The sequence below is a fragment of the Callorhinchus milii genome, unplaced genomic scaffold (genome assembly GCF_018977255.1).
Source record: "Callorhinchus milii isolate IMCB2004 unplaced genomic scaffold, IMCB_Cmil_1.0 Scaffold7, whole genome shotgun sequence".
NCBI classification, from domain to species: domain Eukaryota; kingdom Metazoa; phylum Chordata; class Chondrichthyes; order Chimaeriformes; family Callorhinchidae; genus Callorhinchus; species Callorhinchus milii.
The window spans coordinates 26,676,367-26,704,363 of record NW_024704748.1 but is presented as its reverse complement, the minus strand read 5'-3'; the positions used below and the strand labels follow the sequence as shown (position 1 = coordinate 26,704,363).

General features: G+C 45.1%; 2 protein-coding genes across 2 annotated transcripts; both read right to left on the bottom strand.

The window, feature by feature from the left end:
* Window positions 1–1,231: 1,231 nt before the first annotated feature.
* On the bottom strand, window positions 1,232–22,087 carry casp7 (caspase 7, apoptosis-related cysteine peptidase). The gene is made up of 7 exons (XM_042336964.1): window positions 21,787–22,087; window positions 18,975–19,098; window positions 6,431–6,585; window positions 4,786–4,914; window positions 3,829–4,004; window positions 2,581–2,716; window positions 1,232–2,006 (listed from the first exon to the last, which is right to left on the bottom strand). The coding sequence occupies exons 2-7, from the start codon at window positions 19,085–19,087 to the stop codon at window positions 1,774–1,776; spliced, it is 942 nt and encodes a 313-aa protein (XP_042192898.1). The 5' UTR covers window positions 19,088–19,098; window positions 21,787–22,087; the 3' UTR covers window positions 1,232–1,773.
* Window positions 22,088–25,299: 3,212 nt separating this feature from the next.
* On the bottom strand, window positions 25,300–26,989 carry LOC103186549 (trans-Golgi network integral membrane protein TGN38-like; the record flags this gene model as incomplete). The annotated part of the gene is made up of 2 exons (XM_007905655.2): window positions 25,300–25,972; window positions 26,762–26,989. Coding segments are annotated over 2 exons (372 nt in total), but the record flags the coding sequence as incomplete, so codon positions are not given.
* Between the last annotated feature and the right edge of the window lie 1,008 nt (window positions 26,990–27,997).

Here is a 27,997-nt window from a genome sequence, read left to right as displayed (position 1 = left end):
GATAACAAGAGGAGCTTGATTTGGGTCAAAACAGAGACATATTCTCAGTACAAACAAAGCACGCAGCAAACTAGATTAACAAATATTTGCCCGATCTCTTACAGCAGGGGAATATTGCAAGCAAACCTACAATTCTCGAGCACTGTGACATTCAGACAATTCAAACAAGCAGGTTATGGAAAAAAGTACTTACAAATGTTCTCTCTCCCTCTTGAGGGAGGTACCCTGATTACCTAATTCCAGGGAGTATTGGGTGTAGGTTGACAAGAGCCAAGGCTTGGGGACACCAGAGTATGTAGTTTGGGTACTGCTGGAGTTTAACTAGTTAAATCCAGATGCCAGCATTCAAAGTCAATATCACAAAGGTATTTTTCATGAGTAATAATAATAATAATAATAATCCTTGCATTTGATATATGTTTGTTTGTTGATGGACCCAGATGCCAATGATTGTTCCATATTTAGTTTTCTTCAATTTACCATGAAACTAAATTGAGAAAAACTAGCAATTTTTTTAAACCTATTATGATAAACCAACAAAGAATTACAGGCATAGTAATCCAGTGAAAGTGTCACTAACTGAAAATCAATCAACTTTAACTCAACTCCTGATGAATTATAATATAATATATAATCCTTGCATTTGTTATTGTGCCTTATCACATCTTCGAGGCGTCTCAAAGAGCTTCACAGAGTATACTGTCAAGTGGATCTGCATGATCTCAAATTCTTTCCTGTATTCATTCAAGACCCAACTGTAGATGTACTCCTTTGACCACATTTTCCCTCCCCGCCCCACCCCGTTCAGACCCCTCCACAGGCAGCCAGTAACTATTATGATGCCTTCTGTGCAAATCAAAACATGACCGAAATTATAATAATATAATAATAATCCTTTGGCATTTGATATCGCGCCTTATCACGTCTCAAAGCGCTTCACAGGATATACTGTAAAGTGAATTAACTGTATGTATCTTTGTGGGCGAAACACAGCAGCCAATTGCACACTGGGTGTCCCACAAGCAGCAATAACAAAATTACATTTGTATTGAGCCTTTCACATCGGGAGGACGTCTCAAGGCGCTGGACAATCAGTATTTCAGTTTGATTTAATCAGTGGTGGATTGAGTGACCAGTTTATTAATATTATTCTTTTGAAGTTGGTTATTAAAAAGTCACACCTCTGACCGGAACGTGGTAAATATTCAAGAAAGAGTCCTCGTCTCAAAAGTTCGTTTAGAAAGATAAACCAAGTATATTTGATTAAAATAATTCTGTTTATACAGTTTAAAATTCACAGCTCGTCATGCAAAATGTACTGAAATTCACACCGCAGAGGTTGTTGAAAAACTAGCCTTGTAAATGGTTTCTCTAAAGAAAAATGTGTTAACAGGATTCTGAGACGCATCTGTACCATTCATACGTTGCGCTGCAATCATACATTGTGTGTTTATGAGTTTCTTTTTAAACCATATAACCATTTATAAACGGGTTGCACTTCATTTGTGAACTGTTTCCGGACAATATCAGAGCAGACATGTTGAGGTCAGTTTGGGACTATATAAGAATGTGAAAATACGAGAAAAATAAAGGAACTGATTCATAATACAGAGAAAAGCCAACATCTTCTTTTTTTTTAACCTGAACTCTGCGATTTACTACAGCAAAATTCTAAAATGGTTCACTCAAACTACCCAATGAACAGCTTAAACTTTACCATTCAAAATCTCCCTGAAATGTAAACTGAACTATATTGTGCCTTTTTTTAAAAATTTATTTCTGTTTAAAGTAAAGTTCTTTTGTCAGCATGGAGACAACGCAGGGGATCTGTTTCTTCTCACTGAACTGGGGGTCGAGCGACTGAGACTCAAAATCCATGGCCACCATATAGTTGACTCTGGTGAGGATCTGCATGATCTCAAATTCTTTCCCGTATTCATTCAAGGCATTGACCAGGGCCTGAACAAACCAAGACCCTCTTCCTGGATTCCTCCATGAGTAGTAGCCTGCAATGACATTCATTCCCATTTGTAATTCACAGACAAGAAATGGCACACTAATAGTAATAATAATCATTAATAACCCGTGCATTTGATACAGCGCCTTATCACGTCTTCGGGACGTCTCAAAGCGCTTCACAGGATATACTGCAGAGTGGATTGATGGGTATTTTGTGAGCGAAACGCGGCGGCCAATTGTGCACAGCAACGTCCCACCAACAGTCGTGGATTGAGTGACCAAATTATTATTTATTTATAAATTAATAAATTTTTTAGGCGATTATTAACCACGGAAAAGTGATTCCCCCCAATCGTCTGCTAACCGGGTTCCTATTTACTGCTGGTAAACAGAGGTGTGTGGAGTAAGGAAACTTGCCCAATGCTTCGCCCTGCCCGGGAATCAAACCCGGGTCCACTCGCGTGCGAGGCGAGCGCACTAACCACTGAGCTACAGGCCTCCATGTTTGATATACTGTGCCTCAATAACAAACAGATAATATAATGTTCATATAATGCATTTTTGGTGACCACTTCCCCTCACTGTTTCTCTTTACTGTTAGGACTTGAACATTTGCAGTACCTGGCACAGTGGAATATGCATACAGGAAATCAGCTTCTACTGGGATTTTGTGTTGAGGATTTGCGTCGGTCTCTTCATTATTTGTTGGCCCAGAATCAGTCTGTATCCCTTCATCAAACTTTGAACCTCTGCAAGCCTGAAGCAAACCAGGTAAAGTGCAGTATATGTCTTCACAGTACAGTACTGAACTGTGTCAGTGACAATGTAAATACTACGCAAAGAAATCACAAATAACTCACATTATTAGCATAATAATAATAATCCTTGCATTTGGTATAGCGCTTTTCACGTCGGGAGGACGTCCCAAAGCGCTTCACAGAACACACTGTAAAGTGAATTGACTGTATATTTGTGGGCAAACGCGGCAGCCAATTGCGCACAGCAATGTCCCACAAACAGTCATGGATTGAAAATGACCAATTTATTATTGTTTTTGGTTTTGGAGGGATTATTATTAGGCTCTGTGTGGAGTAAGGAAACTTGCCCAAGGTTTCGCCCTCTGCCTGGAATTGAACTCAGGTCTCTCACTTGCAAAGCGAGTGCTCTAACCACTGAGCTACAGGACTCCCAATGTATATATTCGTACGGGGACAAATTCCACCTGGGTCCAGATTTACTTTATTTATGTCATCTGGAATGCGCTGCCTGAAAGGGTGGTGGAAGCAGATTCAACAATAACTTTCAAAAGGGAAATGGACATATACTTGAAAAGAAAAAAAAATTGCAAGGCAGTGGGGAAAGAGAGGGGAGTGGGACAAATTGGATGGCTCTTTCAAAGAGCAACAGTGGCACGATGGGCCAAATGGCCTCCTTCTGTGCGGTAGGATTCTGTGATTCTGTGTGACATTTTCAGAGCATCCAGAATTCAGCAAACTTTTAAACACAGCCTTGACTTTCCAGCCAGCTTTCTGAGGGCTCTTTCAAGAACGACGCAAAGCCGTCCTCAAAGCTGAGACTGAATTCAACAATTATGCGATTAGAGTAAATCCAGATTCAAGTGGAATTTCTCCTCAATACTACCTCGAAGATATATATATATGTATATATTAAAAAGTGGAACTGAATGCAGTGATTCAGATAGTTCGTCCAATTTGATGTTGGCCATTCTTTGGACACCAAGCACTAAAAGCATTAAACTTGTAACGTTAAAAGCCCAACAAGTGTTATGAAAATATTAAATGCTTCGCAATTAACTTTTATACAGTTAAGATTTTTTAACAAAAAAAATCTCATTCGTGGTCGGGTTACCTGAATGAAAAAGAGTTTGGGTTTCCCCACAAGACTCTTGCACATATCTCCTCGGAAGAGGGAGGTAAGAGTCTTTATGGGCATTGGTCCATCCGTGCCGTAGATCAAGCCTTCATCCCCATGGCTTAAAAGGATACATGCAAAACATGCATGGTCACTGTGGTTTTCCTGAGCAGCTAAAAAAAGAGGAGGAATAAACAATAGTTTTCTTACAAGTGTCAAAGAATCCTCTCTGGTGAACTTACAAATTTACATCAAAATAAAAGATGAGGGTAAAAAAATACCTTTCCTGTGCTTTCAATGTTCAGTTTCACTGTTATACAAATTATATATAGTGACTGTGCAATTCCCCAGCAGCCTGGCATTTGTGTATCACCAGCCCTTCCCAACACAAGACTTTTGTCAGAATTGTTATTGTGCTCTATTGTCCCCGTGATCCCAATATATATCACATGGCAACTGCTGCCTTCAAAAGACCATCCTGCTACACATTAGCAGACTATGGTGGACTTCCTAGTCTGACTGCCAATGAACATTATATGAGGGGACAGGTGTGTGTGAGTGTGTTTGGGGCTGTACCAGAGTCTGTGTGTTTCAGCGACATTAGCAATTCACTCAAACTTCACTCTCATCCTCCAGGACATCATCTGAAACTTGTCTATCAAATAACAGTCTTGAAACGACTAACAGTCAGATTCTCAATTTGACTTCAGAGAAGATTAGTGTTGAGTAGTTTATTTGGTGTATTTGAAAGCTGACCTCTATACTCAGATTTTACGTTGCAGAAAATCTCCTTCCAACTCATTTTGAAAGCTACGAAACGTGTTGGAAATTGATGATTGGGGAAGTAGTGAAGGTTGATTTCTAACTACAATTGCACAGCATTTTTCTTAACTAAGAAGTAAAACATGGAAACGTAAAGTTAAATTAGAACATCGAATTTGAATGGGTACTCACCACGTTTCAGTATGTTCTCCATCTGCCTACAAGTTTGATCATTGTAAACAGAAACGTTGAAACCCAAGGAATGAAAACACTTCTGCAGGTTACCAGCATCAGTGTCTGTGCCATTCCGAACATTCATTCCTGTTAAAAAAAAANGGTGGTGAGTTACGGTGACTCAAAAAATCACTTTGCAGAACTGTCTCAGTCGGACATCATAATTTGTCGAGAATTGATAGATGTTAAGGTTTTAACAGAATGTCGTTTAAAAGGTTTGGCAGCCGTGCCTTCAGCCACAAGGCCCCTGCGCTCTGGAACTCCCTCCCCCAAACCCTTCTTCTTCTTACGTTCTCTCTTCGCTTCCAAAACGCTATTAAAAAAAAAAGTATCACAAATCGAGCCTGAGGTCAACATCCTTACATTCCCCTTCCTTTCCTCTCTGTTTGGCAATCCTCATTGTCTTTATGAAGCGCCTTAAGGCAGTTATCTTACTCAAAAGGAGCTACACTTATTACAACAAATTACAATTTACAACAAATTATTATTACCAATACCTTCACTTTTCTCAAAGAACCCAAAGCTGTTAAATATTGGTCAGATTCTAGGACATAATAATAATAATAATAATCCTTGCATTTGATCTTCGAGACGTCTGAAAGCGCTTCACAGAATATACTGTAAAGTGAATTGACTGTATATTTGTGGGCGAAACACAGAAGCCAATTGCGCACAGCAGCGTCGCCACACACAGTCGTGGATTGAGTGACCAAATTGTTATTTATTTATTTATTTATTTATGTATTTCCCCGATGGATTATTATCAGGCGCGTGGAGGAAAGGAAACTTGCCCAAGGTTTCGCCCGACCGGAAATCGAACCCAGGTTTCTGGAACTCTCTAACCACTGAGCTATGGGACGTAAACAGAAACTGAGGCATCAGGCACTCGAGAAACCGGTTTTGATCCTGCAATAACTTCGGGGGGAGGGGGGGGGGAAGTGGTTTAATATTTTAACAATCACATCGTCCAAGAATTACACATTTTAATAGGAGCATATTGCTATGTGCTTTTAAACACATTCCTGGTAACGATGGTTCAAGGTGGTAACAAGATGGGACTAGTGTATATGTGTATATGTGTATATGTATATAGTGTGTGTGTTGGCATCTTCTCACAAAGCTATTCCATGCTCTGCCGCACGGTTAGCGTAGAACAGGATTGGTACAAGTCTGAGCTCAGGTCGCCTACCTTTGCATTTGGCTGCAGATGTTGCGGTCTCAGGAAAGCATTGGAGAAATAGGTCATAGAAGCATTGTTGTTGGTCTCCAATTCAATGTGACAACTAACCGCTTTCATGCGAAACATTTAAAATTGGTCAATCCCACGACTGTTTGTGGGGACGCTGCTGTGCGCAATCGGCTGCCGCGTTTCGCCCACAAAATATACGGTCAATTCACTTTACAGTACGTCCTGTGAAGCGCTTCGAAACGTCTCGAAGACGTGATAAGGCGCTGTGTCAAATGCAAGGATTATTATTATTGAATAGCATTATTAAACACAATATTGGTCAAAAAGGGAGACAAAGAATAATGACCCTTGAGGCGGCAGAAAAGCGATGTTATATATTGCTTTCTGTTGTGAAATAGTAAAGAGGTACAGTACCTGTTTTTGCATCAAAGTTCTTGTTATTGATAATCATGCATTTTCCTAATTTTTTGAAGTTCATATTATACAGGAACATCGGTGTAACCACCCGGATACAAGGGTCAGATACATCAACTTCTCTTCCTTGTTCATGATCTTTGGTTTTTTTCTTGCTGTGAAGGGAAGAGAAAATAAAATGAGTCTCATCTGTCACTTACTACACAAGCTCTGTAGAGTTCTGCAGCTCAGTAGTTGGAGCACTCGCCTCGCAAGCGAGCGGACCTGGGTTCAATTCCCAGACAGGGCGAAGCGTTGGGCAAGTTGCCTTACTCCACATGCCTCAGTCACCTCACAGTAAGCAGGAACCCGGTTGTTAGTCGATTGGTGGTTCGCTTTTCCGGGGGTAATAATTCCTTAAAAAAAATAATAAATTGGCCCCTTCAAGCCACGAGTGTTTGCGGGGACGCTGCTGTGCGCAATTGGCTGCTGCGTTTCGCCCACAAAACCTACAGTCAATTTACTTTACAGTTTGTTCTATGAAGAGCTTTGAGACATCTCGGAGACACGATAACGCGTTATATCAAATGCAAAGATTATTATTATTATATTATTATTGTTATAAACTCACGTGTGACTCACTTTTGACCTAAGATTGGAAACCTTGTATAAGCTTTTCTTGAGTTGGGCACTGTGGAAGGTATGCTTAGCACTGCAACCTCTGTCCTTAATAAAGTGATAGTAATATAACACTCCTTAACATAATTACACCCATATCAGACAATTAAGACTACAGTATTCTAAAATCAGGAATCTTTGGCTAAGGTTTCTGGAAAATAAAGCATTAACGCACCTGGAATAATAATCCTTGCGTTGATACAGCGCCTTATCACGTCTTCGAGACGTCTCAAAGCGCTTCACAGAATATACTGGAAAGTGAATTGACCGTACATTTTGTCAACGAAACGCAGCAGCCATTGTCGTGGATTGAGTGACCAAATTAGTATTACTTTTGAAAATATTGGATTTAAAAATTGGAATATTGTGATGTTCACACAGAATTACTCAGCGTGATATGGCACAGAAATATGCCGTTTGGCCCCCAAATAGTCCTTACTGGTATTTGAACTTCACACAAGACTCCATCTGCCTCCAAACCCCTTTATATTCCCTTCTCCGGCGTGCATGCCTCAAGATTCATAAGAACCTAAGAATTTACTGGGTAAAAGAAGTCCAAGGTCCACCTACTTCACCTTCCACCATCCTGCCCGTCGCTTGACATGTCGCGCCCCAAACTATATACTGTATCTATCCCCGAATATTATTTTCGAGCAGAAATACCTCTCATTTGTTCTTGAAGCAAACAACATTTTCTGCTTCCACCGTCTATCTGTCTCCCCGGGGAGCCTGTTCTATACGCTAAGTGCTCGTTCACTGAAGTAGTACAATTGCCGCAAAATTCTGTGAAACACTTTGAGACGTGATAAGGCACTACAACAAATCAAAAATCATTATAAATATTTTGATGCTCTGTGGTTCAACCACAGGTTCCGGGAGCAAGTCCCAAATTCTCACCACCCCTTGCGTGAAGAAGTTCGTCCTAAACTCCCTTTAGATCTGCCACTGGCTATTATCTTACACAATAATAATAATAATAATCCTTGCATTTGATACAGCGCCTCATTTTGGATTCATCTATTTTTGGAGTGGGATTCCCTCATGTCGTAATGAAATGCCCGACAGGTTATCAGAAGATTCCTTTCGGATTCCTTGACCAAGAAATACTGCGAAACCTAACCCCTTGTTAAATAGGAAGACGCCTCTCCAATCGACACTGCTGGAAGAGAATTATTGAAAGTAACTGTAGTCGCCGAAAACAGTGAGTTGCCCAAACTGTTCGGTGCTGCTGAAAATTAGCCGTCCATTTCTCATTGAAATACGCTGGAACTGGATCCTGGAACTGTATTTCATGTTTTTTTTTGCCCAGCCGGGTGTCTGACACACGCGGAAACCCATCACCGTTGCTTAAGAGTCTCCAAACCGAGCTGAGAATTCCACGCGTCCCACCTACACACGGAAACCCCAGAGAGAGATTGTTGGAATGGAATGCGCTCTCTCTCTCTCTCTCTCTCTCTCTGGAGGGGTGTATCCTGCTTACCTATCTCGTCGTTCTAGTCAGGCTCTGCCACTGTTAAGCGCTCTGAGATGCTCCCCTGCCATGGAGGGCGCTATATAAGTGCAAGTTGTTGTTGCTCTCGTAACCCAACACGAACACTGAGGTTTACCCTTATTCCTCTCATTTGCGTTGCTTCTAAGGCCCCTTAGTTGTGATGGTCAGATTGTACTCAGTATTCAGAGGCAGCCTAACCAGTTTGCTTTCCAGATTAAGCTGAATTTCTGCAGCTTGAACTCAATAGATTTGACAAGGCAGATTTGACTTGGGATAGCAGAAAACCTTATCATTGGATCAGCGAGACATCTCTAATCACTAGTTTGCAGCCTCTTTCTTTCTCTATCTCTATGATGGTAGTTCCTCCTCTGGAAGTTCCCCATTTGTTTCCCATTTGCTCCAAATACCTCGTCTTTCACACACTTCCACGATCGTGCATCCTCTCTCTGTGTTGAAAAACTGAGAATCATTCACTCTCAGAGATTTCAGAAGGACTTGAATTCCTTCCCTGCCTCAGTCGTTCTCTCCTCCTCAAATCTACAGACACAAGCTGAGCATCAGCTACTCACTATTTGATGGTTCCTATCCTCTGTTTTTTTTCCCCAAAGCTAAGCTTCTCAATCTTGTTTTGAAAGAAAATGCCTTTATGTGAATCTTATCGCTCCTTAATTAATTGCATGTTTTGCAATAAGTTCAGTACAGTCCTTAACGACGCACATACTCACATACAGGTCTTCATTGAGGACGTTGGGCAGAGATACTTTTTGACCCTCTGAAGATTCCGCCAAAGTAAATTACGTGACGCTCTCATATTGAAGACCCATTTAGCTTTGTGTTCTTGAGCCAGCAAGAGGTAACACTGGTCCATAACCTTGGAGTTGAAAAGAATGCTTGGTGGGAAAACAGCAGCGTAAAAGGGTACTTTGAGCCAGAAAAAAAGCGTCTTGGGACGCAAATTGCATCTGCTACAGTTGACAGCTCATCAATCGACAAGATTTCGGCTCCGATCAAAAGGTTTGCCTGGTCCGAGATCTCGCGGATTGGTTTGAAGTATGTGGAGATGCATTTTTTTCCCCCAAGGCAAGGCACCATTTACACTGCAGTTCTTCTGACCAGCACTTTTTCCAACCCCAGTGTTTGGTTTTAGAAAGAGTTTCGAACACGTGAGCTCAGGTCACATCACGGGGACTAAGTGCTGTTTAACAGCAACAGTGATCACCAGACATGGTACTTCAGAGCAGCTCAATATTAAGTGCGAGTAAAGGGGAGAGGGAGTGAGTCACACATACAGAAATCTAGCCCTTCACCAAACGTTGACTAACCTAAGACATTAAAGTCTTTATTTATTATTTTGTTTTGCCCACAAAATACACAGTCAGTCCACTTTGCAGTATGTTCTGTGAAGCGCTTTGAGACGCCTCGAAGACGAGATAAGGCGCTGCATCAAATGCAAGGATTATTATTATTACAATAACACTATCAGAGGATAACAGAGGAAATCCCAGAGATAGATTGTTGGAATGGAATGCGCAACACACCTCAACACTGGAGTCTAAGCAGCTAAAACCACACAACTTGTGGATACAGAGATACAGAGCTGGAAAGTAGGACAAATAAATAAAATAAAAGAGTGACTTAGAAAGAATTAAAAGAGTGACAGGTCGGAGAAGCACAGACATGCTGGGCTGAATGCCCTTCTTCTGCGAGGAAAACAATTCTTTGGGGCTGAAATTTGATAAGGAACACTCATGAAACAATAATAATAATCCTCGCATTTGATGTAGAACATTACTATGTCCTTGAGACGTCTCAAAGCGCTTCACAGCATATAGTGTAAAGTGAATCGACTGGATGTTTTGTGGGCGAAATGTGGTAACCAATCGCACACAGCGGTGTCCCACAACAGTTGTGAGTGATCAAATTCTTCTTTTTATTACTTTTGAAGGGATTATTACCCCCAAAACGTGATCCGCGAATCGAGTAACAACCAAGTTCCTACTTACTGCTAGATAAACAGAGGCGTGTGGAGTAAGGAAACTTGCCCAATGTTTTACCCTGCCCGGGAATCAAACCCAGGTCCAATACCGTACTTATCCCTGCTCCTTGACTATCGCCAGGATATTCTCAATCATTCTCCAGTTGCCCTGAGGCTTGGAGAAGAGGTCGAAATGTCTCCTTCTCATTCCTTGCAAACGTGGCATATTTTTACAGTTCGAGGGAATCCCATCTCTCTTTTTTTTCCCCCACTCGGATTTCAATGCCCCAGAACAGAAAACTGATAAAATGAAATCAGCTCAATGTACGTTTTAGATGAAAAATTGTGCGCATACAGCAGATTTTCCTGTGAAGGGCTCTGAGACATCCTCCTGACATGAATGGCCCTGTACCAAATAGAAACAGGAGTAGGCTATTCAGCCCAACAAGGCTGTCCCACCACTCTATAAGATCATGGTTGATCTGTACCTCAAGTCCAGTTACCCGCCCTTGGCCCATATCCCTTAATACCTTGACCTAACAAACATCTACTTAAATATAAGGGATATTATTACTTTAGGCCAAACATCAAGATGTTGCTGCTATTTATAGCGACAGCAAGCCGAGATACCTGGATGGTTATCACAAAGAATGCATTATGAAACACTGGTAATTTGACCCTTTTTTCAATATCGTCCTCAAGATTAGCGACAGAAAATAAACCATTATCTTTGACAACTATCTGAGTTATGTGAAATGTAGATCAAAAAACACAAACCTCCTTCCATTCACCCGGTACCTTATTTACTGCAAACATCCTGTTTGAGAAAGGTGTGTTTCAGTAAACGTAACCGAAGCTTACATTTACTTTCACCGTAACACTGGTTATCTTACTTGCGAGGAAAACACCTGAAATGTTTTCAAAGGTCAACTGAACAGGTTATTAAACTGGCAGTATAGTTACAATAGTAATGCACACACACGCACAGAGTCACAGTGCCAATTATCCGGCACAATAATAATAATCCTTGCATTTGATACAGCGCCTTATCACGTCTTCGAGACGTCTCAAAGCTCTTCACAGAATACACTGTAAAGTGAATTGACTGTATATTTTGCGAGCGAAACGTGACAGCCAATTGCGCACGGCGACGTCTCGCAAACGGTCGCGGATTGGGTGGCCAAGTTAATGTGATTACTATTTTTATTTTATTTCTTTTTTTGAAGGGATTATTACCCCTGGAAATGTGATCCGCCAATCGACTAACAACCGGGTTCCTACTTACTACTGGGTAAACAGAGGCGTGTGGAGTAAGGAAACTTACCCAACGTTTCATCCTGCCGGGAATTAAATCCTGGTCCTCTCACTTGCGAGGCGAGTGCTCTAACCGCTAAGCTACAGGACAATATACTACAACTGGATGTAACGAATACATTTATTCATAGGAAAACTGGAACAGTTGCAAACTATATCTTTATAACCGTCAAGATTATGATATAATACCACAACTTATTGTGAGGCCTTAAGAGGAATTGAATCAAGGAGGGTTCAGGTTTCACAATAAACTGTCTCTTTCACCCTTTTGTCATCCGGCTTTAAATCCAACTCGGACAGACGGGATGAAATGAGCTTTTTCAGGCAGCCGTTCAGATCCTTTGGGAAATACTTTTTGGCCAATCTCAACCTGATCGTGAGCACGCAATTCAGGAAAACGAAGCAATTTTATTCAAGGAGAAGCTATCCCCCGTGAAGGGTTTTGAGACATCACGAGGGCGTGATAAGGAGCTATAACAAATTCAAGGATTATTGATAAACCCACCTTTTCCGGGGGTAATAATCCCTTCAAACTAAACTAAAATAAATAATAATAAATTGGTCACTCAATGCCCGACTGTGAGACACTGCACCCACAAAATATACAGTCACTACTCTTTACAGTATATTCTGTGAAGCACTTTGAGACGTCTCAAAGACGTGATGAGTTGCTGTATCAAATGCAAGGATTATTATTATATCACGGATTATTAATATTGCTGCAGGAAATGGAAAAGCCTCATATTGGTGCACTGGAGGCTGCGCTATTGAGGATGACAGTTAAGGCACGTTCTTAGTTGGTGCAGAATAGATCAATAACACAAGTGAAGCTCAGGTGGAAAAGTCACTCCAGCCCATTCGATTTCAACTTTCTAGAATTTCAACCCTTGCTTCGCAAAAGGTTTGATCTTTACCCTCGCTGAACAAATGGAACAGCCTTCTATTTTACCACCAGACACTTTAAACGGGTGGTAACCTTTACAGCTTATGAACCGGCAGCAGGTCAAATGCAAGCAGAGTGTCCGGACCGATACAGAAATACATCGTTATGCTTACGAGTATGCGAGCCAAACTGCGAGGGTGCCTTCCATTGCAGGCAAGGGGACATTTCCAAGTGTATGCCAAACACACGTGGAAATTGCCCCTCGTACTTGCAGTGGAATACGCGCTGCCTGCGCTCTCTCCCTGGAGGGATGCATCCTGTTTACCTGATTCCGGAGAGTCTTAGGTGCAGGTTAACAGGAACCAGCGCTTGGGCTCCCTAGAGGTGCATCACAATAAATAATATCATAATCCTGGCATTTGATACAGCGCCTTATTGCGTCTTCGAGACGTCTCAAAGCGTTTCACAGGATACACTGTAAAGTGAATTGACTGTGTATTTTGTGGGCGAAACGCGACAGCCAATTGCGCACAGCAGCGTCCCACACACAGTCGTGGATTGAAGTGACCAAATTATATTTCGGGTGGTATTGGGATATTGCTGGAGCTTAACCAAGGAAAACTGCACAGCTTGCCATTGAGAACACTGTCCGACAAGCTTTCTGTTGTCTCTAGGTTATAAGCTGGAGTTAGATGAGAAGATCAGCCATGATTGAATGGCAGGGCAGGCTCGAGGGGCCGAATGGCCTCCTCCTGCTCCTACATGTTATGTTATGTTAAGGACACACCAGATGAACCACCAGAAAATTACTGCTTCAATTACACCTGTGGTCACCTCCGCCCACTCCCCCATTACTCAGTGTCTGACCCTGTTGCTGTGAAGCGACCTGAGAATTATCCTATGTGAAGGACACTATATCAATGCAAGTTGTTATTGAAATAACAATCTGTAGCCAGATTCTTAAATGGCCGGTGTTACAGGTGAGAGGGAATTAGAATAATATACCTTGCATTTGATACAATAATAATAATCATCCTTGCATTTATATCATATGCAAGGATTATTATTATTGATATAGTGCCTTATCAAGTCATCAAAATGTCTCAAAGCACTTCACAGGATTAAACTGTAGATTGTACTGACTCTGTTAGCGTTCTGGGTGCTATACTTCATTGTGTAATATTAGTACCATATATATTTAATAATTAATACAGTATATTCAATGCAGCTACACCTATACCTTCACACTCTCAATTTATGAACCATTCTATCTTTTACCATCAACGTTTCGTTTGTAAATTGAAGGTTAAAAAAAAAACACCACCAAATCGGTGTCGACTTTTTTTTAAAGAATACCAACCCGGAAAAGATTCATTCACCGTTTCCTACTTTCACACACTGCAGTACTTCCTTGTAAACCGCACGTCAAAATCGTGTACTTCCAAACACACAGAAAAAGCGGCCTCTCTGCCCGATAAGTGAAGAAGTGACATTTTCAATAACATTTTTGGTGATTTTTTTTTTAGAAACATAACAATAGTCTTCAATTTGATCTTAGAAAGTGGCACAAGTGAAAACTTAACGTTTAGTGGTTCTAATCAGTACTTAGTTGATTTGTTTGAAGACTGGCTGACTGACTGACTGACTGACTGACTGACTGACTGACTGACTGACTGACTGGCTGGCAAGGCAATTTGTCTCACCCCTTGTCCACAGAACCTCTGCGGGAGTTGGGAGTTTTTAATAATTATATTTCAAATGCACACACGTTAGAATGACCTCTTTGCGAGCCAGTTTGCAAACCCTTTTAATATTCTCCTTTAAGGAGCAGATTGCAGCAGATTGTGTTGTATTGTGTACAGCGTCACCCACTGCTGGTAGAAAAGGGACACTGTCCTCTTTCGGAGCAGACGTTAATCCGAGGTCTTGTCTGCCTGTTCAGGTGGACATTAAAGATCCTGTGATACTTTTCAAAAAGGGGAGTTTCTCCTGGTGTCTTGGTCAAGAATCTTTCCACATAAAACTGGTCATTCACTTGCTTCCTGGCTGTTTCCCGGTCCATTGCTGTGTGCAAATTGTCAGCTGCGTACTCCCGGAAAACGCACAGTCCCTACACTTTACATTAAATATCCTGTGAAGCGCTTTGAGGCATCCAACCCACGTGAGAGGCACTCTGTCGAACGCAGGGATTGTTAGTTAAATATAAACCAGGACACAATGGTGAAATGTTGCGACCGCGGAAAGCTTCTTTCTATCAGACACTTTATTCCTCCATCCCTCCCGCCCCGTAAATTAAAATAACTTTGATGGAACCATTCAGCAACATGGAGTTTCCGAACTCGATCAAAGATTGAAAAAGAATTGTCCCCAAATTATGGATGTTTAGGATATTAGGATAGGATAGTCAGGAATACTCTATCTTAAATATTTAAATCTTATTTTATCGTACAGTGCCTCTCCTTCCTCTACTTTAGCCTTTGACAATCATAATAAGTAATAACTAATCCTTACATTACAAAGTGCTTCACAGGATATATTGTTAAGTGTAGCGACACTATTTTGTAGGCAATTTGTGCACGGTAACGTCCCATAAACAGCCATGAGATAAACAATCAAGTTTATTTGAGGGATTGTTAGCCAGGACACCAGGAGAAACGCTCTTCTCTTTTCGAACACTGCCATGAGATCCTTAAAGTCCGCCTGGACTATGCAGACTTTGGTTTAAAGTCACATCCTAAGGACGGCACCTCTGAAGACGCAGCACACCTCCAGCACTGCATCGGAGGATAAGCCTGGGCTGCACGAGTTCAAATCCCCCTCCGTGGGCCTCGAACCCACGGACTTCTGACCCAGAGGGACAAGTGTTACTAACGGAGGCAGGTTTTCAGGCTTATATGGCAACGTCTCTCATAATGGGCCTGCAAAACAGCAGTGAACATCCACGCGTCAGTCAAACTGACTCCGCAATCCGGATTTCACCATCTAACAGCAGCCACACTCCCATTTGCTGGCGCTGTGTGCGAAAAGCATCTGGTGACCTACCTGGATTCCTCATTGATTGGTACTCCACTCTGCATCTGCAAATCTTTTCCGGCTATTTGAAACAGCAACAGACCAGAAAACTGTCATGCTCCACCATTACTCTGTGTGACACTGAATCACGGTGAAAGTGAGACATTCAACTCGTGCAAAACCCCCCGACTCAGCAGTGGGTTCCGCTGGACGTTTCTATAGGGCTATTCACAGGCCTCCCTGTGACTTAGCAACCTGCTGAGGTCATCCCGGCCCCTTACTACCTCTGCTGACAATCACAGAATGTCAAATCAAACCATCCTCACAATACTATTGCCGGCTGAAGAGAATCTTATCCTGTGCAACTGTCATGTGCGCCCATCACACCGATTCAGCAGGTAAGTGCAGTAATGCAGGATTCCCACCCACCCCCCCCCTCTCACCGCCCAGTTGTTTTAAAAATTAAATCCAAGCCCCTTTATGACTATATTACAGCATTTGTATTGCCCAACAAGCACAAAACCCGGGAGAGGACCTGGATTTGATTCCCGGGGCACGGCGAAATGTTGGGCAAGTTTCCTTACTCCACACACACACCTGTTTACCCCGCAGTCAGCAGGAACTCCGGTGTTAGTCGATTGCTTTTCCGGGGGTTAATAATCCCTTCAAAGACAACATTAAAAAAATAATGACTTGGTCACTCAACCCACCACTGTTTGTGGGACACTGCTGTGCGCAATTGGCTGCCGCGTTTCACCCCAGAAATACACAGTATCTCCACTTTATAGTATATTCTGTGAAGCGCTTTGAGATGTCTAAACGAGGTGATAAGGCGCTATATCAAATGCAAGGATTATTATTAGTATACTATAAAACATCTGACGACCTTTACACTGCAATAGCCTCCAACAGTCAACTAGTCTAATCCTATTGAAAACTGTCAACACTTTTGGCCATCAATAGATGGATATGCGCTCAGATTAACGCAGAGGTTGCATATTAGTTTGATACTTTTTGCCATCGTTAAAAAGCAAAACATTGGAAAAAGAATTTGTCCCCAAATTATAGATGTTTAGGATATTAGTTTTGAGTTTGAGTCACTGCGTGTACATATATCTGTAAAACAAAAGTCGAAACACTTTTTAATTACCTTTACCCCCCAAATAAAATCGCAATGAGGGTAATTTATGTTGAAGTGGAGGGACTGTATTTGTTGGCGAGCCTGGCAGGGCTATTTGCGCACAGCAATGTATTAAATGTTAAAACTAATTCCTGTCACAAGACCAGAAACTGAGAACCAACTGAGACAGAAAGGTACAGCACGACACCAAGACATAATGGCACTCTGAAACCATCCTTATTCCCTGTCTCTTAAATCCTAAAGGTTTATTTCCTCGTACATTTGGTGCCACCTTGTGGTGTAATTTAAGCACATGAGTGGTTTCATTTGACAAATCTAACCCCTGGGTATTACGAAATGTTGGTGGGGAGATAATATACACGGGCTAACATGTGGTTTCTGACCCCAAAACAGTCACCGCTCTACAACCGGCTGTGAAACAAAATGGCCAACGGTCTCGCTTCAGGTACATCAGGTCACCGCTGACATCACTTCTCCATGGACCCACTGGAAGCTTCACAATTAGTAATGCAAAACCGGTCGAATTGCTGATGCTCAACTTTTAAGGTGCCTTAGAGAAGATCTGGCAGTGTGGGCAGTACAGATCAGTGAGGCCCGCCTTGCCTTCACACGCTTAGAAAGGCGAGTAAATTGCTTTCAACGATGTCCAGCTTCTCTGAGGTCTATTACCCGAGTTGTGGAAACTGTAAAGTGAATTGACTGTATGTTTTGTGGGCGAAACGCGGCAGCCAACTGCGCACAGCAGCGTCCCACAAACAGTCGTGGATTGAGTGACCAAATTACTATTGTTTATTTAGTATTATTTTTGAAGGGATTATTACCCCCGAAAAACGATCTGCCGATCGACTAACAACCGGGTTCCAACTTACTGCTGGTAAACAAGAGGCGTGTGGCGTAAGGAAACTCGCCCAACGTTTCACCCTGCCCGGGAATCGAACCCAGGTCCTCTCGCTTGCGAGGCGAGCGCTCCCAACTACTAAGCTGCATGCATGTGTACAGAAGAATTATTGATTTTTTTTAATTGCATATTTAGTGCAACAAAATGGATTGACATAGCGCCTTTCAGGTGGAATAATGCCTTGGAACACTTCTCAGAGACAACGGTTGGTGCTGAGCAAGTGAGGGGGAAGGAGGGAGGGGAAAGGAGGGGGGGGGGGGTGGGCGACCACAGATGCGGTCGAAGAGGCTGGTTAATTATTAATACAAAAACGGTTGCTCTAATGTACAGTGGAGAGATAAAAATCAGGCTTGTCTTCTTCTCGGGATCATAACTAGTGTAAGATGTTGACGCTCAGTATCTTGGAGAAGGTCTACCTGTCTGGGCAGGACACACTTGGAAAGGCAGCATCTCTGGGTGTTGCCCACTAATGCCCCTCTGCTTGACGTTCGTGTGTCAGTTGATGACTTATCACTCTGGTGCCATGTTTCGGACTGACTTCTGAAGCAAACGGTTCAATGTTTCTCATTAAACTCGGAATTGCCACAACATACTCATACAGCAACGACAACTTGCATTTATACAGCGCCCCCTCACGCAGGATAGCGACCCAGAGCTACAGTAAACTAACCCCAAGATTGCGTTTGCTCCTTATACTGCCATGATCCTCAGCAGGAACATTGAAAGAGAATTTAACGTTAACTCGTTTGGTTTTAGTTCTATTGATATCTAACGTACACTCCACTAACGCAGATTGCCTTACATCGGGACCCCGGTATTTTATTTACCAAAGAATCCAAACATTGTGCACAGAAAGCTGGTCGGCCGTCCAGCCTGCTTCTCAACAACAAACAACAACAACAAATTACGCTTGTATAGCGCCTTTCACGTAAGGAGGACATCCCAAGGTGCTGGAAACGCACTAAAAACGCCTGACGTTTGGGTCATCAGTTTCGTGCTGATGACAGTTCCCGCTGCACATGAGCAGAAGCCAAGATGGCGTTGTGTAGGCAGTTGTCGTGAATGTGGAAGCAAACGCTAACTAGCGATCGCGGACTGTTATAACATTGGTTAGGATCTTGTGGACCCTGACTGCCATATTCTAATAGGGCTCTGCTGTATTGCAATCTCACCCAAAAAATGATATCCTCCCAGCTCTATCGGGCATTGCGTCAACCGTGTCCCCAATGGCGTGAACATCTTCCTCCGTTGCTGCTGTGACCGAGGCTTTATCCGTGTCCTCCATCTCTTCAAAACCTTCAGGGGAGGGAAGAGAAAGAGGAGGTAAGTGAGTCTTCCCTTCTGTAGCTCAGCAGTTAGAGCACTCGCCTTGCAAGCGAGAGGTCCTGGTTTCGATTCCCGGGCAGGGCAAAACATTGGGTAAGTTTCCTTACGCCACACGAACATCTCTATTGACCTAGCAGTAAATAGGAACCCGGTTGTTAGTCGATCGGCGGATCGCTTTCCCGGGGGTAACCATCCCTTCGAAATAATAAAAATACTAATTTGGTCTCTCAATCCATGACTGTCGGTGGGACAGACACAAGGTGAAAGATCAGGTCAGTTCCGTGGTGATGGTTGCTCAGAGCCAGTGGAGACACATTGAGCCAAATGGCCTCCTTCTTCACTGTACATTTTCTCTGATTCTAGACCAAGGGCCATTAGTTGGGCAACGAGGATGAAATTTACCCGGAGTTTACTACTATCAAGGTCAGTTCAACCTATATCGATCAGCAGGTGATGTATGTATCCATGAGGAGGCCATTCAACACATTTGCACACACACGCAGACAGATTTAGGCTATTTGACACAGAGACACAGATGCAACAATATGTACAGGTGTACGTTTAGTCCCATCTGATTAGAATCACTAGATACGGTTGAATACACAAAGTCTTACCTTCTCGGTAAGGACTTTGAAAAGCCTTTTGATTTAGTGCTATACAGTCACCAAGATAAAAGCCATGGGCTTCAAAGGCAACCTCTCTGATAAGAGAATTGGCTGAATGACAGAAAGCAGTGAGTAGGAGGAGTAGACGGTTCTTACACAAACTGGTAGGCGAAGGGGTGTGTGGGGGTGGGGGTGGGGGGGTTGTCGGTGCCAGGATTGCTATAATACACATAGTCTCCCAGCTCTGGGTCAGACCTTTCTGGGAATGGATCCCACAATGGCAACGTGGAGTCCAGTAGCCTAGTGGGTTAGGGCACTCGCCTCGCAAGCGAGAGGACCCGGGTTCGATTCCCGGCTGGGATGAACCTTAGTTGGGCAAGTTTCCTTTACACCACCCACACAGAAAGACACACACACACACGCGCACACACACACGCGCGCACACGCCTCAGCAACACGATCAAGCGATCCATCAAATGCAAGGATTATTATTATTATTATTTTGTTAGAAAACAACAACAACAAGATTCCATTTATAGAGCGCCTTTCACGTCGGGAGGACGTCCCGAGGCGCTGTACAGTTGGGTCAGGACCAGAGCATTGGGGGAAATGGTCAGGGTGAGGGGAGGGAAGGGAGGAAGCGAGGAGGGGGGAGATGGTCACGGTGAGGGGAGGGAAGGGAAGGAGCGAGGAGGGGGGAATGGTCAGGGTGAGGGGAGGGAAGGGAGGGAGCGAGGAGGGGGTAGAGAGTCGAGAGCGGAGCTGAAGGCTGACGGTCAAAGAGAAAGGTCTTGAGACCGGCCTTGAAGGAGGAAAGGGAGGAAGCGAAGGCGAAGGCACTGGGGATGGAGTTCCAGAGCCTCGGGGCTGAGAGGCTGAAGGCCACCGATGGTCGGGCGGTTGGGGCGGGGGATGTGGAGCAGACCGGAGCCGGAGGGACGGAGGGTACGGGCGGGTAGATAAGGGGATAGTAGGTCGGAGAGGTAAAAGCCAGGAACCTGGAGTTCAGAGCCTCGACTCGGGGCTTCTGACCCGCGAGATTTAAAGTGGGCTCGAAATGGCAGGTTGCAGCCTTGCGACGAAGGGTTAAGAATAAAGTGGGAGGAATCTGTCGCAATCAACAGTTTGAGGGATGCCATTTGAGAACGGCTGAAGTTTCCGCCGGGAATTATCTACTGCGTTGAATAAAAAACACACACACATGCAGGTCAGGGCAGCCTCATCCACCAGACACTGTGTTTGCAACAGGGAAACCGTCACCGCTGCAACGTTACCGGTTAACATCTAATTTAGTCGTTTCCGGGATTTATTTCAGTGTCTGTGTAATAAGGATAAAGGTTTACTTTCAAACTGAGACTTGAAATGGCCACAGAACCAGAGAGCAAAGGGGTTGTTCTCATTTCTCCCCTCCCCTTCTGATGCAACAGACACAGAGAGAGACACAGACACACAGACACAGAGAGACACAGACACAGAGAGAGACACAGACACACAGACACAGAGAGAGACACAGACACACAGACACAGAGAGACACAGACACACAGACACAGAGAGACACAGACACACAGACACAGAGAGACACAGACACAGAGAGACACAGACACAGAGAGACACAGACACAGAGAGACACAGACACACAGAGACACAGACACAGAGAGACACAGACACACAGACACAGACACAGAGAGACACAGACACAGAGAGAGACACAGAGAGACACAGACACAGACACAGAAAGAGACACAGACACAGAGACACAGACACAGAGAGAGACACAGACACAGACACAGAGAGAGAGACACAGAGAGACACAGAGAGAGACAGACACAGACAAAGAGAGAGACAGAGAGAGAGAGACACAGACACAGAGAGACACACACACACACACACAGAAAGAGAAAGAGAAAGCGTTTGTGTGTGCAAAGCTCTGAAGGCTGAAAAGTTTCCCAGCACCAAAGCTCAGCGGGCATTATATTATTATTATATTATTATTATTATTATTATTATCATTCCGCTTCCCGGGGTTAAAGTGTTGCGATGTTAACAGTGTACCTTCTGAGGAGTTGATCTGGAGACGGTTCAAGTTGTTGCTACAAACACACCAGGAAACTTCAGAGGGTAAGGAAGCAACTCTGTAGCTCCGAGTGAAACCGACCGCAGTCCACTTTGGTGGGGGGGTGCGGGGTGGGAAACGATGGGAGGAGGAAACCAGGAGGAAGTTGAATGCTACAAAGAAAAAAGAAACGTCCAATTAATTGCAGTTCCTCCTCCTCCCTCTGCCTCGCTCCGCGGTAAAAAGGTTGGCCACGACTTCAAGGAAACTCTGGGGAGAGGCTTCCGTACACAGAACAGGGCGCGGGAGATCTTTATTTAACCCCCACACCGCCCGCGCGCACACACAGCTTTCCTCTCCCCTCCTCCCGGCAATTCGAGAAGTCATCCTTGCGCTGTCGGGGCTTCGAGAGCCGTTCCTACAGGATACGGCGTGAAGCGAATCGACTGCGCGCCCGCGGGCGAAACGCGGCGGCCGGTTTGCGCGCGGCAGCGTCCCACCCACAGGCAGCCGTGGATTGAGCGACCGCATTATTATTATTATCATCTTTTTTTTTTGAAGGAGTACAGCAGACAACAAAATGACACTTAAATTAAATTAAATTAAATTAAATTTCACGTCGGGAGGACGTCCGTCCCGAGGCGCTGGGCAGAGTACTGTGTTTCAGACCCGACCTGGAGTCACCCCCAGAATTACATACAAATGCAAATTAAATTGCGTGCATAAGAGCTTTCACCCCCCCGCCCCACCCCACCCACCCACAGCTTCCTCCCTCCCCTCTCCAGAGAAGACACATTTCAGCACAATTCAGGACAGGTTTCAAAACCGATTAGGGATTTGGGGGATTTTGTGATAAATTCCTGCTATGTTTTTCAAGCCGCAGTAAATCTTTTCCCGCGATATCTGCAGTTGCACTCTCGTCTGCGGCACTTTCGGCCTCGGAAGGTCAACGTGGAAACGTGTGTGTTTTTTTTAATACCACAACACGCACAGATGAAAATGAAAATCTTCTGTAAATTGCAAAGCTTTGCGTCCCATCAGAGACTTGATTTCACATGCAATCACTGCCTGACTGTTGTTGGGGTGGGAAGGGATGTGGGGGGGGGGGGGGGGGGAGGACATTGTGAATGGATTCCTGCCTTTCCGTCCTGATCAAACCAAGTGCACTTAATAATAATAATAATCCTTGCATTTGATATAGCGCTTTTCACGTCGGGAGGACGTCCCAAAGCGCTTCACAGAACACACTGTAAAGTGAATTGACTGTAAATTTGTGGGCGAACGCGGCAGCCAATTGCGCACAGCAATGTCCCACAAACAGTCGTGGATTGAAAATGACCAATTTATTATTGTTTTTGGTTTTGGAGGGATTATTATTAGGCTCTGTGTGGAGTAAGGAAACTTGCCCGAGGTTTCGCCCTCTGCCTGGAATTGACCTCAGGTCTCTCACTTGCAAAGTGACGTGAAAAGCGCCATATCAAATGCAAGGATTATTATTATTATTATCTTTAATTTCCACTTGAACAGGTAGACAACACCTCTCTTTAATGTTTCATTCAAATGACAATGCAATGTCCCCCCAACACTGGAGTGGCAGCCGAGATTGTGAGTTCAAAGTCCTGATCTGGGGCTTGAACCTGCAACCTTCTGACTCAGACATGAGAGTGCTACAACTGAGCCACAAGTGAGAGGACTCAGACACAATTCACAAGTTTCCTTACTCCACACACCTCAAAAATAATAATAATTTAATCACGACTGTTTGTGGGACATTGCTGTGCGCAATTGGCTGCCGCGTTCGCCCACAAATATACAGTCAATTCACTTTACAGTGTGTTCTGTGAAGCGCTTTGGGACGTCCTTCCGACGTGAAAAGCGCTATATCAAATGCAAGGATTATTATTATTATATTATTACGTGAAGAAAATTTCGCAATCTAGTTCGTCTCAAGCGTTTCACAGGAAATAGCAAGTTCCCACAACCAGCCGTGGAGTGAAAGGCCAATTTTATATGGGAGAAAAACTCCCTTAATATAATAATAATAATCCTTGCATTTGATACAGCACCAAGCTAACACAAATTCTTAAATTCAGTTTTAGTGTGTTAGGTCTCCGGAACCTTGGAGTCTTGTTTGGCCTTCAACTATCCTTTCTACCCCACATCTGCGCCATGACCCGCTCTGCTTTCCCCCACCTCCGCAACATCGCCCGGCTCCGCCACTGTCCCACACCGCAGGCCCCCGAAACCCTCATACACGCCTTCATTACATCGAGGCTCAACTATGCAAACTCACTGCTTGTCGGCCTCCCCAACGCTTCCCTCCACACTGCAGGTCATCCAGAACTCTGCAGCCCGTGTCCTCTCCCGCACCGGGCTCCGTGACCCTATCACCCCCATCCTCACCCGACTCCACTGACTTCCCATCACACAGAGGATACAGTTCAAGATCCTGGTCCTCACCTTCAAAGCCCTCCATGGCCTCGCTCCCCCTCCTGTGAGCTCCTAACCCCCTACCATCCTGTTCGCTCCCTCTGCTCAGCAGGCTCCGGCTTGTTTCACGTCCCCTGCCTCGCTCGCCCCACCATTCGCGGGCGGGCGGGCCTTCAGCCACTTTGCCCCCACCCTCTGGAACTCCTTTGCACAGTCCATCCACCTCACCCCCTCCCTCGCCTCCTTCAAGACCCAACTCAGGACCCTCCTCTTCGACCGTGCATTCGATCTCCCTCCTGCGCTCCGTGATCCCGACCCCACAGCTGGTGTTGTTTAGAAACCTGGTGTCAGATCAAAATTCTGCACAACCTTAAAAATTCTCTGACAATGAGATGGAATTACTAACCTCAGATACGATGCTTCATCAAGGAGATAGCGTTTCAAGAAACTGAAGGCAGTTTAACAAATCAAAGTCATTTATTGATGCATTTTGCAGAACACAATCTTTTTTTTAAAAAACTCAAATTTTTCGTTGAGTATTGCAGTATTTGGCATTGAAATTTCCAGTCAATAAAAATTTACCTCAAGCTCAAAAGTGACAATTTATGCAAAAAACCTCCACTAAAAACAGATTTAAGCAACGTTTACAATTTGTATAAACATGGCCATCACCTGCGTCGGTTTCGGTTTACAATTCAGTGCATTTAACATTCAATAAGCCAGTTTTGCATGAAATTCTTCCCCCAAAATTCTGCAGTCTCGACAGGATGAACAGAATTGCTAAATGCCTACTGGTAAAAAAAGAAAGTTCGACAAAAACCTGGAACCACATCTCGGATATTGAAAACGGATCTTAATAAAAAAAAAATTCAATACAAGAGGCAAACAATTCATTGCAATACTAGCAGACTGGTTGCCAAACAATGTCAGAAACACAGTGGAATGAAAGCATCAACAATACCTGCAAAAAAAATAAATCAAGATTTCCACGCATCCCACCTACACGTGGGATAGATCCCAGAGATAGGTTGTCGGAATGGAATGCGCTCTCTCTCTCTCTCTCTCTACCCCCGATGGGACCCGATCCTGCTTACCTAATTCCGGGAAGTATTAGGCGCAGGTTAGCAAGAGCTAATGTTTGGGGACCCCCGGAGTGTGGTCGGGGGTAACCAGGTTAATCCGCGATTGGAACTATCGCCTTTGGAGAGTTTCAAGTCCCCACCTGATTTGCAGATGCGGTAAAGGCTGTTTGCGCACTCGGGCAAAGGGACAAACTCATTCTGTTTCCCTTCTTGTACTGGTTCTCCAAACACCCACTTTGTTTCACAGCTTCATCTCTATCAGATAAGTCTCTTTGGCTTCTTAATTATTTTTGACTGCAAAGATTTTCGGCATATCAGCACCCAAACATGAATTTTGTTCAGTTCAGTTTTGCCAACCGCTCCTCCCACCCCCCCAATACTCAATCCATTAAATCGTCTCAAACCTCAATTAAATACATCGGTTGACCAACAAAAAGTTTATGATGATAAAGCAGAGTCCAAACACGTGTTGACCAGATAAAATAAAGTACTTAGTGAAACGAAAAACAGCTTCATTCTTGAATACGTGTCATTTTAACTTGTGGTCGGAATGGCGAACTTTCTTTTTCAAGCTGGTGATAACTTCACTTAAATTCTGATCGAGCTTCATATAGTCGGATTTATTTGGGCGCTCACATTGTTTGGGTCCGCGCTTGTGACATAAGGCAATGATCTGGAAGAAAAAAAATCAGGTCAATGAGTACATTGCTCTCAAAATTCATTCCATCCTATAGTAATTGATGCTAAAAGCTACGAGTTTAGCATTATTGCTCAGTTGAAATTGATGACTGATGACAGTTGATATTGATTTGCAATATACAAATCAATAATCTCCATCAATTGTCTGTGAATCATAATAATAATCTTTGCATTTGATACAGAGCCTTATCACGTCTTCGAGACGTCTCAAAGTGCTCCACAGAATTTGTTGTAAAGTGAATTGAGTAAATTTTTTTGTGGGTGAAATAATAATAAGTATAGAGCAAGTATAACTCCATGTGAGACATAAATAAGCTTTAAGTAGTATCCCCACCCCCACCCACACCACAAGATTCCTTTGTACACCCACACCACTTAAGTCCGCACCAGTTTCTGTTGGTTCCCAGCAGATTGATTTCAAGCTGCTCACTGTTCCCTCCAAATCCATCCATCCCTGGCACCTCCTTACCTTGGACACAACTCCTCCACTCAATTATCTCAGACTTGCTGCACTCCCCCAGGCCCTCAGGTTCCTATGTCCCTAACCTTTGCGATACCCTCCCTCCCTGCTTAAGTCCTGCCTCGAATCTTATCTTATACCCCCACCCCAAATCCACCTGTTCGACATCCAACTATTTCCCGTTAAAGCTCTCTGAGACCTGAGGCACCCGAAAGGCGTTATATAAATAGAATGAAAAAGATTACATGTGTATAGTGCCTTTCATGCTGGGAGGACGGGGCGAGGTGCGGTTGGTAAGCTTACCCTGTGTTTGCTGTGATACACAATGTACAGAGCGGCCAGGATCAGCGAGCCGGCCACGAGATAGGTCAAGAAGTGGCTGGTTTCATGGGTCTCCACCGGCAAATCCTCTTCCTCACGGGCAGAGTCTGGGAGAACTTCAGGCTTGGCGGGTGCGAGACTGGGGCGAGAGGTGGGGCCGCTCGGGGGCCCAGGGTTGGGGTCCTGCGCGGGGGCGGGGTCCTGCGCGGGGGCGGGGTCCTGGGCGGGGGCGGGGTCCTGGGCGGGGGCGGGGTCCTGGGCGGGGGCGGGGTCCTGCGCGGGGGCGGGGTGCTGCGCGGGGGCGGGGTGCTGCGCGGGGGCGGGGTGCTGGGCGGGGTGCTGGGCGGGGCGTGCTGGGCGGGGGCGGGCTCCTGCGCGGGGGCGGGGTCCTGCGCGGGGGCGGGGTCCTGCGCGGGGGCGGGGTCCTGCGCGGGGGCGGGGTCCTGCGCGGGGGCGGGGTCCTGCGCGGGGGCGGGTCCTGCGCGGGGCGGGGTCCTGCGCTGGGGCGGGGTCCTGCGCTGGGGCGGGGTCCTGCGCGGGGGCGGGGTTCTGGGTGGGATCTTGCGTGTCGGTGGGGTGCTGGGCGGGGGCCGGGTGCTGGGCGGGTTGCTTGGCGGTGTCCTGGGCAGGGGCGGGGTGCTGGGCGGGGGCAGTGTGCTGGGCGGGGTGCTTGGCGGTGTCCTGGACAGGGGCGGGGTCCTGCACGGGGGCGGGGTTCAGGGTGGGGTCCTGCGTGGCGGTGGGGGGGTGCTGGGCAGAGGCGGTGTGCTGGGCGGAGGCGGGGTGCTGGGCGGAGGCGGTGTGCTGGGCGGGGGCGGTGTGCTGGGCGGGGGCAGGGTCCTGGGCGGGGGCGGGGTCCTGGGCGGGGGCAGCGTCCTGGGCGGGGGCAGGGTCCTGGGGGGGCAGGGTCCTGGGCGGGGGCAGGGTCCTGGGCGGGGGCGGGGTCCTGGGCGGGGGCGGGGTCCTGGGCGGGGGCCGGGTGCTGGGTGGGGGCGGGGTCCTGGGCGGGGGCGGGGTGCTGGGTGGGGGCGGGGTTGGGGGCGTTCACGAGCCCAGAGTCGGAGTTGGTCGCTTTGGCTATATTTCCCTGTGAAACTAGAGAGAGACTTAAATCATACAAATACCAAAGAGATTTACCGAGAACTATAACAATAATCCTTGCATTCATCGCCTCGTCGAGACGTCTCAAAGCCCTTCACAGAACACGCTGTCGGGTGG